The 19,592-nt window shown below is 48.4% G+C and overlaps 1 protein-coding gene across 1 annotated transcript in view; it reads right to left on the reverse strand.

Moving 5' to 3' along the window:
- PLK1 (polo like kinase 1) overlaps nt 1-10,506 on the reverse strand; it is an 11,150-nt gene extending 644 nt beyond the window's left edge. Inside the window, exons 1-9 of the mRNA XM_027526520.1 lie at nt 9,420-10,506; nt 8,593-8,761; nt 7,346-7,490; nt 6,016-6,109; nt 4,552-4,771; nt 1,796-1,951; nt 712-789; nt 368-522; nt 89-271 (exon numbers count right to left, since the gene is read on the reverse strand). Of these exons, the coding sequence (XP_027382321.1) occupies nt 89-271; nt 368-522; nt 712-789; nt 1,796-1,951; nt 4,552-4,771; nt 6,016-6,109; nt 7,346-7,490; nt 8,593-8,761; nt 9,420-9,821 (1,602 nt within the window). The 5' untranslated portion in view covers nt 9,822-10,506. The remainder of the gene's footprint in view (nt 1-88; nt 272-367; nt 523-711; nt 790-1,795; nt 1,952-4,551; nt 4,772-6,015; nt 6,110-7,345; nt 7,491-8,592; nt 8,762-9,419) is intronic.
- Between the last annotated feature and the right edge of the window lie 9,086 nt (nt 10,507-19,592).

Below are 19,592 nucleotides of genomic sequence, written 5' to 3' on the forward strand. Positions count from 1 at the left end.
GGGTCCATGCCCCCCACTCCCCACCCAACTCCGTGGGCTGGCAGAGAGGCACAGACACCCTACCCCAGCCTTCCAGGGCCCAGCTCACCTGGAAGAAGTTGATCTGCACACAGCCATTACTGAGGTGCAGGATGATGGCACTGCGGGTACGGAACCAGGTCCGCAGGTAGGGGAGCCGGGCCAGCTCGTCGCCTTCCCGAGGCGTGATGTTGGCGCCCGCCTTCAGCAAGTGCTCGCTCATGTAGTTTCGGAAATACTTCAGGAGGGTGATCTGGTTGGAGGGTGAGAAAGGGAGTCGAGTTAGAGCCTGTCCCGGGCACAGCCCTCACTCCGCAACACAGGACCACACAGGCCAGCCAGCACTCACCTTCTTTATCAAGGAGTTGGGGTGGGAGCTCACGGTGAGGTAGGACTCTGAGCCGTCGCGCTCGATGTACTGTAGGCTGTCGCCGTCACTGTAGAGGATGAGGCGCGTGGAGTCATTGAAGAGCACCCCGACGCTGTTGTCGCACAGCTGATACCCTAGTGGTGAGGGGAAGGAGACCTCAGAAAGGGGGAGGGGGAGCAGAGAGGGCCTTGGAAGCTGGAACTAGGAGGCCTGGGATGCAGACAGCAGAGTGTTGAGGGAAAAGGACCCGAGAGTCAAGAAAAGCAAGTGCCTGTAACAACTCGGAGGGTCTCGAGCTACCCACCCACCTGGGAGAAACCTACCGAGGCCATACTTGTCCGAATAGTCCACCCACTTGCTGACCCAGAAGATGGGGATGCAGGCAGGGTCCTCGGCCTCCTCTGGGACAGAAACAGACAAGACAACCAGTCAGGACGAACCTCTTCCCCTCTGATGTGCTCGGGTGGCCCACACCAGGGAACTCGGTCCAGAGGCCTGGGGCCCCAGAGGACAGCAGAGCTGGGCCTCTGCCATCAAGTAGCTTAGACAGGCAGCACTGAGGCAGAAAGTCACAGTGCAGCCGAGTCTACCCGTGTGTTCAGCTGACCCGTTTAGCAAAGGCCCACTGTGTGCCAGGTGTTATCACAGGCATAGTGAGCAAAGACAAAACCTACTTCCCGGAGCCTGCAAACTGGCTCCAGGGCTAGAGACCAATCAAAATAAATATGCACAGAAATGTAAGTTACTTATAACTATCATGGTGAGAATCAGTGAGTTTTGAGTGATTAAAAAATTGTAAGAGAAGCTAATTTCAGATGTATGAAAATGTGATGTTCCATGCATGCTATAATCCCCTCTTTCAAATACAATAAACAAATGTGGAAACTTTATGTTAGATGGGAAGTGTTGTGGAGAAAACATAAAGCAGGTAATGGGGAGGAGAAATGCTAGGGGTTGGGGGCAGGGAGATGCTCACAGAGGTAATGCTGGTAGAAGCACGTGAAGGGGTGAGTGTCAGCCATGCAGGGATCTGGATGAAGCGAGTGCTGGGGGAAGGGAACGGTGTGAGCAAAGGCCCTGAAGCTGGAGCATGCCTGGGTCTGTTATTTCCACTGTCTTGAGGCCACAGAGGAATTCCCTGAGCAGAAGAGACAGTGTGTGCAGAAGCACACAGCCAGCATATGGAGCTGCTGAAAGGTGGGGCACTTGTGGAGACAGAACAGATGAGTCACAAAAAGAGAGGCCTGACCATGGAAGGCCTGAGCTAGCAGGCCAACTTCCCTGGACTGTAATGTACAGGAAACGGGAGAAGGAAAGGCATTGTGGAGCTGGGGGCCTGGACAAGCTGCCAGCATTCTGTGGCTGAGACTTCCCTGCCCTCTCCAGGTGCCCTGGCCCGGCGCCCACCTTGCCTCACTAGCCCCCGCTCCGAGGGCTTGGAGGCGTTGACGCTGTGCAGCTGCTGCAACATGTCGCTGAGATGGCAGTCGACGGGCTCACTGGCCTCCCGCACCACTGGTTCCTCTTTCTCCCGGGGACGTTCAGGCATGGGGTTCTCCATGCCTGTAGGAGAGGAGACATGGTTATTAGTTAGGCACAAAGGCTGCAGGATGTGAGGGCCTGCGACCCCCAACCACAGCTTGAGAAGCTCTTTACGCTGCCACTGCTTTAGGTAAGCAGCAGGTTATTAGAGCAGGAGCTGCCCTGCTGGCTTCATGGCCACACACAGCCATAATGCTTCAGACACTCAGGCCTCTGACCCAATGCTGGGCCCTGCTGGGAACCTCTGGTCCTGAGCAGCTTGGAGCTGCCTGGCTTCAATCTAAGAATTAAAAGCATCTTCTGTATCCAGGAAAATGGGAGGGCTCAGTAAATTGCAGTCCATAAGATGGCCTAACAGGCATTTAATGAAAACATAAGAGGTTTTCCCCCCTAAAATCTGCTTTATGTACTTGTATGTAACTGAAATCTAAAAAGATACACCCTGAAATTTTAAGACTAGGTGTATTTGGGTGGTGGAATCATGGATGATTTTTATTGCCTTTTATGCTTAAAAGTTTAATTTTTTCCCCACCAACATGAAATTCTTAAAATATTTAAAGATCTGAATTTTCAATTTAAAAAATCTATGCTATGATAAAGACTTAAGTTTGAAAGAATAGAATATTTGAGACTTGCTTTAAAAACTCTCTTGCTAGAGAGAGTTTCTAGTTTCCCTCAGCTCTTTCATTGCCGTGGATTTAGTACCTGGTTGAGGACCCACAAACCAGGGAAGAGGAAACAAAACAAAACTTCCCTCCCAAAAAATCTAGCAGAAAGAAAAGGAAGAAGGTGGAAACGATAAAAACAAGTATAGGCAGACAATGATAATTATTAAAAACAGATGATGAAAAATGGAATTTATGTATTTATTCCCCACAAAGTTCATTCTACTTCTGGGTTTTGCTTTATGTTCAAAATCTAAAACTAAAAAAAAAAAAAACAAAAAACAATCCTTTAAAATAACAATGTTATCTTATAGCTCTAAGACTAAATATCCATGAGTCCATACCAACCAAATAAACGAATGGGAGAGAAGTGACAGCTCTTCCTTACCGAAGAATTTTGATTAATAAGATGTAGAAGGAACAAGAAAAGGGGAAAAATCACCATGAGAATACCACAGTAATAACTGCTGCTGCATTCACCACGGATGCTAACATCAGTGAGCTGAAGTCTGAGAAGCAGTATTCTCTCAGAGACGCTCCCCATGGGGCTTAAATTAATCACCGAAGGAAAAACAGTAACTATGCAGTGGAGGCACCACCTTAACCAGTGATCACCATTCAAAGGAAATACTCATATAACCAAAGAAAATATCAAAAATTAAAGCAAAAAGAAAAAGGTATCCTTAAAACAACAGTGTCATAACTGAAATGAACTCATAAAGTTGTGCTATATCCACACAGAGAAATAAAGTATTTCAAGTGGCTTTTCTTGGGTGGGGGGGGGTGTGTGTGTGTGTGTGTGTGTATGAGAGAGAGAGAGAGAAATATAGTCTAAGGACAAAAAGAACTGCATGGAAATAAACATAGTTTCATAACATACTTTATATACGTTGAAAATTCATGTATACCGTGTAAGCAAACAAGGTTTTCATTGTGAGAGAAAAAGAAATACAAGCATAAAATTAAAGTAAAATTCTATAATATTAAATTAGACACTTACAAATTACCAAAAGAGAATTAAAGTAGTAATTTCACAGTGGAGAAAAAGACTGCTGTAAGACAAGTTTGCATCAATTTCAATTTCCTGAACTTGATAACTATGTCCTGTGTTGTGGTTACGTAAAAGAATTGTTTTTAGGAAATACACACTGAAGTACTAAGTAGTAAAGGCCAGAATGTTTGGGACAAAAACAGTACACACACATACAATGAGAGATGGAGTAAATGTTGAAAAATGTTAATTGGTGGAGAAAAGAGGGTACAAGATACAGGAAGATTTTGTCTATTCTTATACTTTTCATATTTTGAAATAATACTAAAATAAAACATTCAAAAATGTGAATCAGAAATGGCATAAATCTAAGGTCACCCCCCACTCCAGTTATGTATTTTCTAATTCTGCTCTCTGAAGAGACCTAGAAACAATGACAAACCAAGCAATGAAATGCGCTTTTGTAAGAAAATGTCCATCCTTTTAGAGAGATGTGCACAGAAGTTCCTGGGGGTAAAATGGCAAGATGTCTGGAATTAACTTCAAAAATACTTCAAAGGAACAAACAAGGAGCGATGAAGCATACATTACAAATCTTAGTAAGTGCTGACTCTGGTGGCGATGTGGGTCCCACGTACATTGTGCTCCATGTGTGTACCTGAAGCTTCTCAACATTTTTCCCAATGAACCATGCAGGGCGAGATCAGTGATTTAAAAAAACATAATGTCAAGAATTGTTCAGGCATGGCATTTAGCTACTCTCTTCTCTCAGGACACGACAGGTCTGATTCAGTCACAGTAAGGTCTGTCTTTCCTGACAGGGCTATGGGGAAAGGCGTTTGCCATATGAGGATGGGGACCATGGATTCAAAGACTGGGGCCTGTCCTACTGCACACCAGGGCTTTGGGGACCATCCATTCACACACTGAGGCAGGCAAGGCTGTCTACCCACACTCTGGTTTACCTTTATTGAGGACGGTGAGAGGCTTCCGGTTGCTGGGGTCCAGGCTACTGGGAGCGATTGAAAACCTCGGTGGAATGGTGAGGCAGGTGATGGGGAGGCGGGCAGGGATATAGCCGGAAGTGAAAAACTCGTCATTGAGCAGCTCGTGAATGGTTGGGCGGGCAGTGGGATCTGGCTGAAGCATCTTCTTGATGAGGGAGGAGGCCACGGGGTTGATGTGCTGGAAGGGAGATGGGGAGTCATAAGCAGGATATGACACAGGACCTGGCTGCTGCACCACCACCCCCTACCCAGCCTCAAATACACCATGTTCAGTGGCTATAAATGTCCCAAGTTTCCAATGGCAGCTTTCCTAAGTTGACAAGTTGCTCACCACTAGAACAGCACTTGAAAACAAAGGCTTGGAAGTCATAAAGACCTGGTGTAAGTCCCAGTTCTGTCCCTTAACACCAGCTGTGTCAACCAACCCAACTTTCTGGGCCTTTGTATCTTCATCTATAAAGTGGGGACACAGCACCAAGCTTGGAGCCCTGGTAAGGAGACCCAACCCAGGGGAGGTCAAATGCACAGTAAGCCTAGCATCAACTATGTACTTACTATCTACCAGCAAAATACTGTAAGCACTTCATGTAGATGAACTCACTTAACCCTCAGAGAAACATCCAAAGAGTGAAGCTCTCTAGTACCACCCCTCTTTTGCAGATGAGGAAACAGGCACAGAGAAGTTAAGTGCCTAAGATACACCCTGAGTGGTGGAGCCAGTACCCACACAGAGGCAGTCAGGGGCAACCCCCACACTCGGAACCACTCTGCTCGGCCCAATAATTGACCCTGTGTAACAGATTCAGCCCATCTGTCCTGATGTCTCGAGACAAGGCTCTTGGCTTCACCTAAGACAAAGATGCCAAACTGGGAAGCAGCTGTGTGCCAGACTGCTGCAGACTATCCCTCTCAATGTACTCCTGCTGGTGGCTGCAAAAGCACACCACTTTGCCTTCACGGTGGCTCACAATTCTGTGAGCACTCACTGTGTGCAAGATGCTCTGGGGCAGGGACTCCATTTTACAGACGGGAAACTGCAGCTCAGAAGACTCAGGCCATTTGTCCACTGTGCTCTGGCTAAAAAGTGGCAGAGCCCACCTGAAGCAAGACAGTCCACTGCCAGGCTAAGCAGCACTTCTCCGTCTGCCCCCTACTCCGGCTCTTTCTCTCTGTTTTACACGTCTTTTGGGTTATCTGCCCAACCGTTGAGAGCCTACAAACTCTCATCCCAAGAAAACCTGTTTCTGTGCACATACGTCAGACTCTATGCAATTTCAGACAGGACCCTCTAAAGCTCTTACGCCTACCCTGGGGGTGGCACTGACCCACTTCTTTCCCCAGGATATGGCTGGGCTCCGTAAATCACTTGGTGGGGGAGGGAATTAAATAAAACAAATGTAAACTTAAAGTGGTTTTAGTCACCTTGGGAATACTGTATTCATTGTTCTTGATCCGGAGGTAGGTCTCTTTTAGGCAAGAGGTCTCAAAAGGTGGCTTGCCCACTAACAAGGTATACCTGTAAGCACAAGGAGGGATTTGGCTCAAGGCTCCCAACCAAAACCCAGATGCAGGGAGGAATCCTCCCAGGGCCAGAAAGGAAGTCAGACATCTTTTGGGCATTCACTGTGACTCTGGGGCCCCAGAGGACAATTCACAAGTTCACTAACCAGCCCCAGGAGACACAAACTGGCAGGGAGGTGCCCTCGGCAGAATACAGGTGATGAGACTGGGTTCTAATGGATCAGTGACTTTTTAGCTATAGCCTGTGGTAATCTAGGAGCCAGAGGCTGCTGGATAACATGGAACAGGTCCAAGCAGGGGCCACTTGCTCCTTCAGAGGCAGCCCCACAGTTAACAGTTCTGTACTTTAGGCTACAAGTTTTCATGTGGGAAATTCCAATGCAAAGAAGTAGGAAAGCCATTTCTAACTCTCCAGTATCCAGGGAAACAACAGAAGGGGTAACACCTGAACAGGCCAACCTCTGCCCACCACCCACCTCTGATGGCCTTGACCCAGACGGACCACAGGACCTCCTCCTGCCAGCACCACTCCTGGCCTAATTCTTCCCACCCAATGCTGCTTTTAGATCAGTGGTTCTAATACTTTATTGTGCATGGAAATCACTCAAGGGTCTTGAAATACAGATTGTGATCCAGTTAGCCTGGGTCTTGAGATTCTGCGTAACAAGTTCCTAGGTGATGCTGCAGCTGGTCTGCCGTACTTTGAATAGCAAGGGATTAGAGCAAGTTTAGAGAAGGCAATGGCACCCCACTCCAGTACTCTTGCCTGGAAAATCACGTGGACGGCTGAGCCTGGTGGGCTGCAGTCCATGGGGTAGCTGGGGGTCGGACATGACTGAGCGACTTCACTTTCACTTTTCACTTTCATGCATTGGAGAAGGAAATGGCAACCCACTCCAGTGTTCTTGCCAGGAGAATCCCAGGGATGGGGGAGCCTGGTGGGCTGCCGTCTATGGGGTCGCACAGAGTCGGACACGACTGAAGCGACTTAGCAGCAGCAGAGCAAGTTTGTGGAGACAATCCCTCCCTCATTCCCTGAACCCACAGCCCAGGCTGCAGGAATCCTACAGGATATACCAATTCAGCAATGAGGCTTCCTTCGGAGGCCATCTGTCCTCTGGAGCAGCCTTTCCAAAGGCGGAAAGGTCTGCAGGATAAAGTCTATCAAGTGAGAAATGTCCAGAAAGCCCCTTGCTGAGACTGGTGGGTCCTGAGACAACTCCCAACTTACATGATGCACCCAATGGACCATACGTCCACCTCGAAACTGTGCCCCTTCTTGCTCAGCACCTCAGGAGCTATGTAATTAGGAGTCCCGCACAGGGTCTTCTTCCGTTCCCCGTCATACTCCACTTTGGTTGCCAGTCCAAAATCCCCTGGGACAGAGGGAGGAAGATGGAGGCTCAGATGCCAGCTTCTGTCGTCTGTCAATGCAGACAGCTGCTTCAGATGTAACCATCAAGACCCAGGGTCAAGTGATCTCTCAAAGCCTCTAGTCCTTGTGTGCAGCGAGGCTTACCCAGAAATCCTCCCACCATGCTGGCCCTAGGGAGGGGCCTCCCAAAGACCCTCTTCACCCCTCCCCTTAGAAAGGGGGGGTTTACTCCGAAAAGGGAACTGACAAGGATAGCAAAACTCAAATGCCTACAGGGCTTAAGCAAATAAATGTCAAGATGGCTACTTGGCAAGTTTGTGAGGAAGTGATACGGAGGGGTGGGGACTGTGGCAAACCATAGGGCATCTAAAGGGAATAGCTGCTGTTCAGTACAGCAAAGAGCTGTCCTGAGGGAACGCTACCCCTGTACTGTTGGAGTGTTTAAAAGGAGCTCCAAATTCAAAATTTTACATCAAGGCGCTCAGTTTAAAAAAGTGAAAATGAGGGGCTTTCGTGATGGCTCAGTGGCAACGAATTCACCTGCCAGTGCTGGAGAAAAGGTTCCATTTGTGGTCGGTGAGGATCCCACATGCCACAGAGCAACTAAGCCCATGTGCCACAACTACTGAACCTGCCACAACCACAGAGCCCTGGAGCCACAACTGCTGAAGCCTGCACACCTGGAGCCTGTGCTTCACAACAAGAGAAGCCACTGCAATGAGAAACCCGCACACTGCAACGCAGAGCAGCCCCCACTCCCCGCAACCAGAGAAAGGCACGCAGCAGCAGAGACCCAGTGCAGCCAAATATAAGTAAATTAAAAAATATTTTAAAAAAGTGAAAACAAATCCAAATTCTTAAAAAAACAAAAAACTGTATAGAAGAACACACCCCCCAAAGCGCATCTGCAGACAAGACATTGGTTTGTGGCTCAAGTTCCCGTCCTAAAGAGAGGATTCTAGAGGCAATCAACAGCCCAGACTTCCTACCATCCTCTTCCTCCCTCCCTTGTCTCTTTCCAAATTTCCTCTCCCCCACCCTCCCTCCCAGCTCCTCCTCATCCCCACTGCATGTCAAGTGCCCCTGCAGGCCCAGGTCCTTACCTATTTTCACCTCCAGATCCTCGTTCAGGAAGAGATTGCCCAGCTTGAGGTCTCTGTGAATAACGCGGTTTCCGTGCAGGTACTGGCAGCCCAGGACGATCTGCCGCAGGTAGTAGCGGGCCTCGGGCTCCGTGAGAGCTTTCCTCCGCTTGTGCAGCTCCAGGAGAGACTGGGAGCAGGAGGGAAGCAGAAATGGGAGCCGGTGCTCAGACCCAAGGCAGGGACGGGGTGTCATTAGGTAAAGGCAGCCAGGACCCTACTACCCATTTCTTCTCCAGGACAACTATGATCCAGACTCCCCTCCAAACCAGGCAGCAACAGTTCATAGCAACCCTCTCCCACTGGCTCCCTCCCAAGTCCCTTACCTGGGACCCCTCTCTCAGCCCACTCCGGAAGCTGAGTCCCCAGTATCCCGGTCCCGGAACTCTTGGCAGCAACAGGTCCCTTTCCTACCTCTCCCCTCTCCCGGAAGCTCTGAAGTCTGGCTCCAACTACCCTCTGCCTGACCCAACCCCACTCCGGAAAGTGAGGGTCCGCAATACCCCTTACCTAGCAACTCCGGAAGCCCTGGCGTTCATAAGCAAGGTTCTCCCGCACCTCCCCCAATCCGCCCAACTCCTAGCGTCCAGAAGCCGCCTTCCCTAGAGACCCCAAGTGCCAAGAACCTTCTCTCTCCCTAAGACTTTCTCAATTTCCAGTTCCAGGTTCCCAGCACCTCTTCCCCAGCAGCTCCGAGCCCCGGGGCGCCCCTTCCCCAGCAGCTCCGGTTCCCGGCGCCCCAACCCCTGCCCCCAGGGCAGTTCCAGTTCCCCAGCAGTGACACTCACCCTCCGGCGGCAGAGCTCCAACACCACGAACACGAAGTCGTTGTCTTCGAAAAAGCCGTGGAAGCCGACGACGTGTTGGTGAGCGAGGCTGCGGTGAATGGATATCTCCATGGACATCTTCTCCTTTTGGTGCGGTTTGAGCAACAGCGACTTAGGCACGATCTTGCCCGCGAATACCTCCTTAGTGTCCGCATCCGAAATCTCAAAGCACTTGGCAAAGCCACCCTTCCCCAGAAAGCGACCCCGTAGATAGCGCCGCCGGCTGCGAGGGTCCACTAGGACCTCCGGGATCTCCTTCGCCGGCGGGGCGGCCGTCGAAGCCCCGGGAGCTGCAACTCCGGGCGCTTTCCCTGGGTCGGCTGGTGCCCGCCCCAGCTTCCCTGCAGTTGCCGCCGCACTCATATTCCCGGAGTTGCCCAGCGGACCTAGCAGGATCTAGGCAGAGGTTTGGCACGGCTCTGCCTCTCCTCGAATTCAAACGCGGCGCCGGGAACGTTACAAGAGCCTACGCGCTACTGATTGGCCGCGGGGATTTAAAATCCAAACCCGCCCGCCGCGCGGCACTCTGGGAGCGCTCGGCACTGCAGCCGCCTTTAAACTCTCACCCAGCCCCTGGGAGGAGCTTGATTGGCAGGGATGGCGGACGGAAGACACGTGGGATGCCTGGGAAACCAAAGCTGCAGTGGGGTTGCTGAGACCCCGCCCCAGAAGAGGGGGGAGTTCAGGGTTTCTCCTTTCTCGGCGGCAGGGGAAGTGCCTGCAGTTCCCGAGTACCTCCTCCAGGAAGCTTTTCCCAGCACCTTCCTCCACCCCCACCTCGCCTTCTAGATTATAAACTCTTGAAGACAGAGGCCTGGCATGAGAGACTGTATGGGGGAGCCCTAATATCCGCCTCGGAAGTCACCAGCTCTCTTCCAAATCACCCCATAAACTAAAATCGAAGTATAAAGAGGATGCTTGCCAGGCAAACGCACCTTCCAGGCAAACCCCCTACTCTACTTCAAATAACAGCAGGGGCCACCAGCATCACCAACACCTGGGAGCTTGTTAGAAAGACAAAGCTTCAGGCCTCAACGCAGACCCCCCCCCCCCCCCAATTCAGAATCTACCCAGTGATTCCCACCCATATTGAAGTTTGAGAAGTACAGTACCAGAACCCCACCACCCCCGCCAGGGTCATTCTGCAAGAAAACTGTCTGGCTGGCTCACTGCTCTATCTCCCAGTGCCTAAAATAATGGACCCTCAATTGTTTTGTAAGAGGGAAAGATGTCAGGTTGGCAGAATGCCTGGCAAACTGGTAAGCCAAGGTCAAATTTGGCTGCAGAGGTGTTTTGTTTGGTCTTTCACTTTTTAAAATTTGGATTCATAGACAGGACTGAAAAAATCAAGAGAGCTCACATAAAAATTAAGCTTTGTGGCTTTTCCTTAAGAAAAAACTATTAGCTGTTGCAACTCTATGCTTAACATACCTTCCCAGTTTGTCAGAGTTCCCTGCTAACCCTCCTTTGCCCCTTTGCCTGTCTGGCTTCCACAGATACTTAAGTGGCAACCCTGAGAATCACTCAAGTTATAAGCCCAGCATCCTATGATGTCTTTGCTGCTGCTAAGTCGCTTCAGTCGTGTCCGACTCTGTGCGACCCCATAGACGGCAGCCCACCAGGCTCCCCCATCCCTGGGATTCTCAAGGCAAGAACACTGGAGTGGGTTGCCATTTCCTTCTCCAATGCAAGGAGTCAGCAAAAGTCAGTCATATCGCAGTTATCTCTTACATAACTCCCAATAAACTCAGAGGCAATGAAGACATCTTTCCTACCCCATGTCCCAAGCTCTCAGCACAATGCCTGGCAAAAAGGAGTGACTAAAATGCTTTATAAAAAAAAGGAAGTTTTTTTTAATTATTATTTTTTAATCCCTGTGGTGTGTAATATTGTTTTATCTTTTTATAAAGTTGAATCTATGTACCAAAAAAGTATATATCTGTTAATTGGACAGCTCAGTGAATTTTCACAAAATGGGTACACCTCATGTAAGCAGCACCCAGACTGAGAAAGAGTACAGGACCAACAAGCCCATAAGTCCCCCCTGTGCCCTGTGTTGGGGGCCCCAAGACCATCCCCCTACAGGACTCAGCATATAGTCCTATTCATAGATGGCTAGGATTTATTACAGTGAAAGGTTATGAAGCAAAATCAGCCAAGGGAAAGGTGCACAGAGCAAAATCCAGAGGAAACCAGGCACAAGCTTCCCAAAGTCTTCTCCCAGTGGAGTCAGTCACACAGGACACACTTAATTCCTCCAGCAATGAGTGTGACATCATGTATGAAATGTTATTTACCAGAGAAGCTCATTAGAGACTCCAGCCCGGGGCTTTTCTGGGGCTTGGTCATACAGGCACCCTCTGCCTGTAACACACCAAAATTCTACATTCCTGGAAGGAAAGCAGGCATGCAGGATAAACCACACTGTTTACACAGTTTAAGTTCAGTAAGCAACTCCTATCATTTAGGGAATGGTGAGAACTCTCCTGAAATTCAAGAACCCAGATGCCAGCTGAGGGCCAATCTTCCAGCTGATGGCACTGGGAGCTTTCCTTCAGGAAAAGGGGAAAGTTTCCAGAATATTCCTGAGAAATGAAGATCATAAATGCTCTCCCCGCCCCCCAAAGCTCCCTGGGTGCCAGGCTTTTGATCAGCAGTACTAACCTGACATTTTTTCAATAATCTTTTATTCTCATCCAGGCCTTTCATCCAGAAGGGCTGTGTGCAAGAGACGTGGGAATAATTTTGAAGATAAATATTTTAATATAATTTAACCAGAAAAATATTCAGGAATTGATCAGGATATGCTATGGGCTAAACTGTGTTTTCCCCAAATTATATGCTGAAGTCCTAACCTCCAGTACTGAATGTGACTGTATTTGGAGATATGGCCTTCAAAGAGGTGATTAAAGTAAAATGGGTAGGCCCTATCTAATATGACTGGTGTTCTTATAAGAAGAGATTAAGACACAGACAGACAGAGGGGCAACCGTGTGAAGATACAGTGAGAAGGCTGCCAGCTGCAGGCCTAGGAGACAGGCCTTAGGAGAAACGTGCCAACTGCTTGCTCTGGGACTTCTAGCCCCTAGGACTGTGAGAAAATACATTTCGATTTTTTAAGCCATCCAGTCTGCGCTATTTTGTTATTGCAGCCCTAGCACACTAATAGAGGATGAAGTCCTCAATGTAAAAATTTTCATAGTGGGTTTATATAACCTTCCACCCCTTTTCCCCAGAGACAGCCTACAAAAGATCAGTCCTTTTCCAGAGACAGCTACACCGGAGTAGTCACTCTACCTTACAAGGTGTGTGTACAGAGGGGAAAGTGAGGAGGCGGAGTAAGCCTATCAACCCGTAGTAGTAAAGTTGCAGCTCACCCAGGAGGCTGAGCACAGAAATCAAAAGCATCAAGCCACCCCCAGGGAAGGCCCAGATCTGATATGTCAAAAGCAGGAGGCGGCCGGCGGTCAGAGTCCCTGTGATGTGCCCTCCTCCAACTTGCAGGTTTTGGCAGAGATCACAAGTCAGGATGCAATCAGCCTCTGCATTAGACATAAAAGAGCTGATCAGCAGCTTGATTTTAGACGGTCCCATCAAAGAATGGCTCCTTCCTGTGGGCATTAGTATGTGACACGGTTGGTACAGCCAGCATCCACAATGTACGCTGTCATCATTCAGAGCTCCAGAGAGGGGCCCTAAATCTCCAGTGGTCCCAGCGTCCGCCTGAGTTCTGCGCAGGGAGTCTGGGTCTGCTTTCAGTTCAGCACTGCTCCTTGGGAAGCTGAGAGAGTGTACTGACAGCCAGCATCAGGTTTCAGCTTAGAGTGAGGTCCAGGCAACAAGGGTCAGTGAACTGGGGATTCCAATCAAGGTGGGTACTTTTCTTCAGCAAAGGCGTGCTGCAGTGCCAGACAGCATGGTACCCCTTTTGTCAGTCTCAGAGTCCAAACTGACCCACTCAAAAACATGCATATCAGACTGAACAATCATCAGCCTCTAAGGGTCAGACATCTGATTTCAACAAGGGCCAATGAGAAACTTAACTAACTGCTTTTTCAAAATCCAAATGTGTGTTTCTATTCAGAGAGTGCCTCTCTTCTTATGTTGTCACCCTCTTTGCAGAGGTTTCAACAGACACAAATCATAGCAAAAATCATCAGGTATGGAGACTTGTTCTGGTTCTAAAATCCAAAGAATTTAAATTCCAACCTACCTATGGAGAGGAAAAGCAAGGAAGCTATACCCCACCAATACCTTCTTAATTTAAATTTTGTATGTTTGAGATGGCTCCACTAGCACTTATGGAATTACAAGCATGTAACATTATAAATCAATTTTATCGTATCTCCAGATAAAATGGCCACAAAATACAAAGCCATTTTTTAAAAACTTCCCTTTTTTTCTCATTGCAAATGTACTCAAACCCCTAGTAGTAAATTCAGCAAGGTACAGGGTTATCATCTCAGGCCAGCAGTGTTCACTCTTTCCTGCACAGGCCCCCTTTCAGTAATACCCCCCCCCACCAAGGATATCCACTATCATACATTTTTAAGCAACAGATTCAACCAATTAAAAAAAAATTAGGGAATTCCCTGGTGGTCCAATGACTGGGTCTCCCAGCTTTCACTGCCAAGGGCACAGGTTCAATCCCTGGTCGGGGAACTAGGATCCCACAAGCCTCAGTGCATGGTCAAAAACAATTTTTTTTTTAATTTAAAAAGTTAAGACTGTTTTTCATTCATACATGCAAAGGCCTCTTGAGCACCCACTGCATGTATGTTTTATTTATTTCATTCAGGAACACTTACTAAAAAATTTATGAAGCATTAAAGAAACTTTTAATTCCCTTTCAGCCATCCTTTAACAACTGTTTTCATATTCCCTTCTAGTCCTTATCAACAGGGAGTTTCAAATTTATATAGCTGCAACTGTTTCACGTTAATACAATCTATCTGCATGGTATCAGTAATAGTAATACTAATAGTGAGCCTTTATGAACTTACTATATTCCAGGTATGGGGCTAAGAGCTTTATAGAGATGATTTCATTTAATCCACACAAAGACCCTAGGAGAAAAGGATTACTTTTCCCACTTAAAGATAAGGAAATGAGCACTTCTACATCAGGTTACTTGCCTAAGGTCATGCAGGCAGGAGGTAGCAAGCTTGAATTCCAACTCAATTCTGCTGACTCCAAAGCATACCTGTTGGCACATTGCCTCTCAGGGCCTTGTTCTGGCAAGAACCAAATCCCAGGGCTTCCCTGGTGGCTCAGCGGTAAAGAATCTGCCTGTCAATGCATGAGACACTGGCACTGAGACAATCCCCGGTCCAGCAAGATCCCACATGCCTCGGAGCAACTAAGCTCGTGTACTGCAGCTACTGAGCCTGTGCTCTAAAGCCCAGGAACTGGAACTACTTGAGCACGTGTGCCCTAGAGACCATGCTCTGCAATAAGAGAAGCCACTGAAATGAGAAGCCTGAGCACTGCAACAAAGAGTAGATGCCCTGCTCTTCGCAACTAGAGAAAAGCCCGTGCACAGTAACAAAGATACAGCACAGTTCAAAAATAAATAAATAACATTATTTTTAAAAAGAACCAAATCCCAGACTCCTTTGGTTCACTAGCTCACTCACTCACTCATTCACTCCTACCAAAAAGCAATATGACATGCTTAAACTCATGGTCTGAAGAAACCCCGGGTTCAAACACCATGTGATTTCAGCAAGTGACTGAACCTCTCTCTGCCTCAATTTCCAGGTCTATAAAACAGGGATGGTTACGGTGCCTTTCTCCCAGGATTCTATCTAGGAGAAGACATGCCTATCTCCTAAGGTTTTCGTGGAGAAATTCTAAGAGGAATCTCTTAGAATAATGTTGTTATTATTACTGAAATAAAAAGAACCTGTACCTAATCCCAGGGAGCTCGGAGTCTTCAACAGGACTTTCCAGTTCCTGGGCCTCTCGAATTTCCATACTTCTCCCCTCTCCTCTGGTCATACTGTTTCCTCAGCCTCTTGCTACTTTCATCAAAAACCAGAAAGTCCAACCAGCAGATATGAAAGACTGAGATGAATGTAGCTAAAGAAAAGTTGGCAGGGCCAAGAAAACCCACACAGGCTTCAGACTTAGGATCAAAGTCAGAGAGGAGTGAACGCCATTCCTGTGTCTCTTTCTTGAATGATTTTCGTACGCACAACCATCTGCCTGGTATCCAATGGCCTTGGAGGTACAGAACAAGCTGTTCAGTCTCCCTGGGGAAGCAGGATGTCCTGGGCCGCCTCTTCTCACTTTAGGATCCAGGTCAGAGTGCATAACGAGAATAGGTGTGGCCAACATGCAGCAGAAACTTCAAGAAAGCAAGGGATAACCAACAGAGCAGCAAGTGCAGTCCTCAGGGTAAGGGCTTTGCTGCATAAAACATGGACTTTGCAGCCAGATAAGACTTGGCTTTGATTCCAGCTCAGCCATTTATTAGCTATGTGATATTGGGCAAATTTACCTAACCTCTCTTAAGATTGGCCTCCTTGACACTGTATGATGGGTTGTAAAAATCCCTACTTTTTTTTGACAGTTGGGAGGAGTAAAGGTTTTCTAATAAGCGTCTGCCACCCTACAGATACAAAGCAAGGAAGGGTGATTTCTTTGCCCCGCCTTTTCTTTGTGATGAAGGGAAAGATGATAGGGAAAGATGGTCTTAATTTCACTTTAAATTTTTAAAAATATATAGGAATGCTGCACCTTACACTATAAAGGGTTCACTTCCTAACAACAGTGTAAGACATACATAAGAGGCTGGGACACAAGATCACCGGGTCAGGAAGATCCCCCAGAGCGGGGGATGGCAACCCATTCCAGTATTCTTGCCTGGAGAATCCACGGACAGAGGAACCTGGCAGGTTACAGTCCATGGAATCACAAAGAGTTGGACACAACTAAAGTGACCAGCATGCTCACAGGCGTACATAATAGTATGGCACACCCATATACTGTAAGATGTATCATTTCTAATAATACTAGTTATAACTACCATTTACTGAGTGCTCACCCTGAGTCCCTACACATGCGTTACATGTATGAATGCATTTACTTATAATAACCCCTATGAATCTTCCCCATTTTAAGGATGAGAAATGTGAGTTTCCACAAGGTGAGATAACTAGCCCAAATTCACATGGCTAGAGAACAGCAGGGCTGGGATTCAATCTGCTGCCCCCAACACCCACACTTCACCACTATGGTGACCCTCAAGAAGAGCCCCTCATGCCTCCACTGGAGAACTGTTCTGTTTACCAGGCTAAGCCATCAGATCCCTACAGGCAGGGACTGGTTCTGTCTTATTCTTCACTAGGCCAGCACCCGGCACTCAGTCGTGGCTCAGTGAGTATTTGTTAAATGAATAAATAAGTGTTGCAGCATGTGGTCAGGCCCCCCTCCCCCCGGCCCCGCCCCAGCCCTAAAGGGCAGCAAAAGCACGAAAGCACAACCCATCACTGGGGCTCTAGAAGCGTTTCAGTGATCATGGACTTATGGGAACTGGTCCAAGTTGGCAGGACATTTTGCCGACACCTGTTTTGAAATAACCACGCCTCTGAACACACTGTTCTAACATTGTCGTTGCCATTACAGGGGCCTTACAGCCCTATAGCAGCTACCACTAGGAGACCAGCCAGCTTGATGTGACCACCCAGAACCACTCAGCTTTGATAGATGCAATCTGTCCGTAATGGCTGAGAGCGAGTCAGAATGGGACTGGAGCTCCATGTTCTGGACACCCTGTGGGCTCACCAGCCAGATCCAGACACCAAGGAAAGCTTCCCGAGCCACCAAGATCCCTGCTTTATAGCTGAGAAATTTCCAAGGATGTGGAAAAGGCAGCAATGTTTGTCTGATTCATTTCCAAGTCTGTTATCACCCAGATGGGCCCAAGTGACTAAGAAAGTAACTGTGGTCTCAGCTCTGAGTGAACTGGCTCATGCAGAAGTAACTAACTCAGAACCCACCACAGACCCCAACAAACCACAAGGGCCTTGTGCAGCCATGTGAAACAGAACTGGCCAACAGAAGGCTCATAAGTCAATCAGTCAACCTTGTTCCCTGCACCCAGGATCCTGCAATATGAGACTTCTCTGGGGTGGGGTGGGGACCAGAGGTAGGGGGACTCAAATCCAGGTAATCACCCCATGTGCTGGAAAACCACAGGCTCACGCCTGACTCCTCAGGAGTTCACAGCTAGTGTGGGTTCAGACAAGAGCACAGGCATGTAATTAAAATTCTACCTAGACTCGGAAAAAGGCCCCTTCGTGAGGTTCACGGGGAAGCAGTTTCTGGCAGAAGTGCATATGCGCTCAGTCGCTAAGTCATGTCCGATTCTTGTAACCCCATGGACTGTAGCCTGCCAGGCTCCTCTGTCCGTAGGATTTTCCAGGCAAGAATACTGGAGTGGGTTGTCATTTCCTCCTCTAGGGGATCTTCCTGACCCAGAGATCAAACCCATATCTCCTGCATTGGCAGGAGGATTCTTTACCACTGAGCCACCTAGGAAGCCCATCCAGGCTGAGGAGCATCCTCCAAATGGCTCTTTCTTGAACACTCCACTTTGGCTCAGCAACAGTGCCCCCAGTTCAGGCCAAGATACCCCTCAGGAGGTATTTCCCAAGACCAAGAGTAATGAGAGATTGGACAGGAGGTAAGGCTGGGCAAGAAAGAAATCTGGAGAAGGGGAAAAGGTCTGAACTAGACACCTCAGAATCTTTCCGGCCCAGCACCCATTTATCTCCTGTTCTGGTAAAATACAGCCACCAGGCACCAGCTCCCAATCCATATGGGTACGTGCCCCGGGGCCCGTCCAATCAGTGAATTCCACCTTTCTGGCCACAGTGGTTACTTGAGGCTGGACACTTCCATCCTGGGCTAGTGATAGTCAGGTCCACGGTCTTATCGGAGAAGGAGAGCTCTTTCTACCAATAACTGGAGCTGCAGGGTCACATTGTGAAGCCTGGAGAATGAAGCCAACTCAAAGGAAAGCAGAGTCAAGAGCTGAAGAGAGTCAGGTCCCTGGTGACCCTGTGAGTTCTGAGTCCTGGGATCCAGCTCGATGGCAGCTCTAGACTTGGCCTCATCAGCTACATGAGCCGATAATCCCCTCTCTGCCCTAAGTCAAATGGAAAGCGTCCCAACCCATGTCTCTTCCACCTGCTCGCTCTTCTGGGAGTATTCTTAGGACAAAGAGACTTTTTCTCTGGGGTTAAAAAAGTAATTGTCTGGTGACAGATTGCCCCTGGGGTGAGAGCCACCATGGAGACAGAGTCCAGCTGGCTTTTCCTAGGATACACACGATTGTCAACACCTTTAAAGCAGTATCAGTCCGTAATTAAACACTCACTTACTAATTATAGTAGCTAGTGTTTTGTCTTGCCAGCACCTTGTTTTGGAAATACGCTTTGCTGTTTCTCTGTAATGCTGAGGACGGGAGGGGAGGAAAGGTCATGACCCAGATCAGGTTAATTATAGTGCCATACACTCTTGGTCACAGGGGGCTCATGACAGCCCGATGAGAAAGTTTCTTTCAGTTCAGTTCAGTCGCTCAGTCGTGTCCAACTCTTTGCGACCCCATGAATCGCAGCAAGCCAGGCCTCCCTGTCCATCACCAACTCCCAGAGTTCACTCAGACTCACGTCCAAATTAGAACTCGAGGAAAGAAAACTTTCAGGGCCACCAAGCTGGGAGGATGCAAGGCTGGGTCTGTCAGCTGCCATGTGCCCTAATGTGTGGAGCAAGACCATGTGCAGCAGGAGAAAAGGAACCAACACACAGGCCTAGAGAGTCTGCCTGCTGACTCTCAAGGTCCACTCTCTCCCTCTTCTACTACCAGAACCTTTTTCCTCCGAGTTTTGGCTGCCCAGCTAGACACTAAATTTACAGCCTCCTGTGCAGTTACATGTGGTCATGTGACAAGAAAGTAGGAGCATGGGTACCTGATGACATTGTGGAGCCCAGCCACCTACCTCTGCTGCACCACTTGCCTATCCCTGCACTGTGAGGTCAGCGAAATTACCTTCTCTCTCATATTCAAATAGTCTTCTGTATTTTGATGGTTTCTTTGTCACCACAGCGCAGTCTATACCTCCACTA

The sequence above is a fragment of the Bos indicus x Bos taurus genome, chromosome 25 (genome assembly GCF_003369695.1).
Source record: "Bos indicus x Bos taurus breed Angus x Brahman F1 hybrid chromosome 25, Bos_hybrid_MaternalHap_v2.0, whole genome shotgun sequence".
In the NCBI taxonomy this organism is placed as follows: domain Eukaryota; kingdom Metazoa; phylum Chordata; class Mammalia; order Artiodactyla; family Bovidae; genus Bos; species Bos indicus x Bos taurus.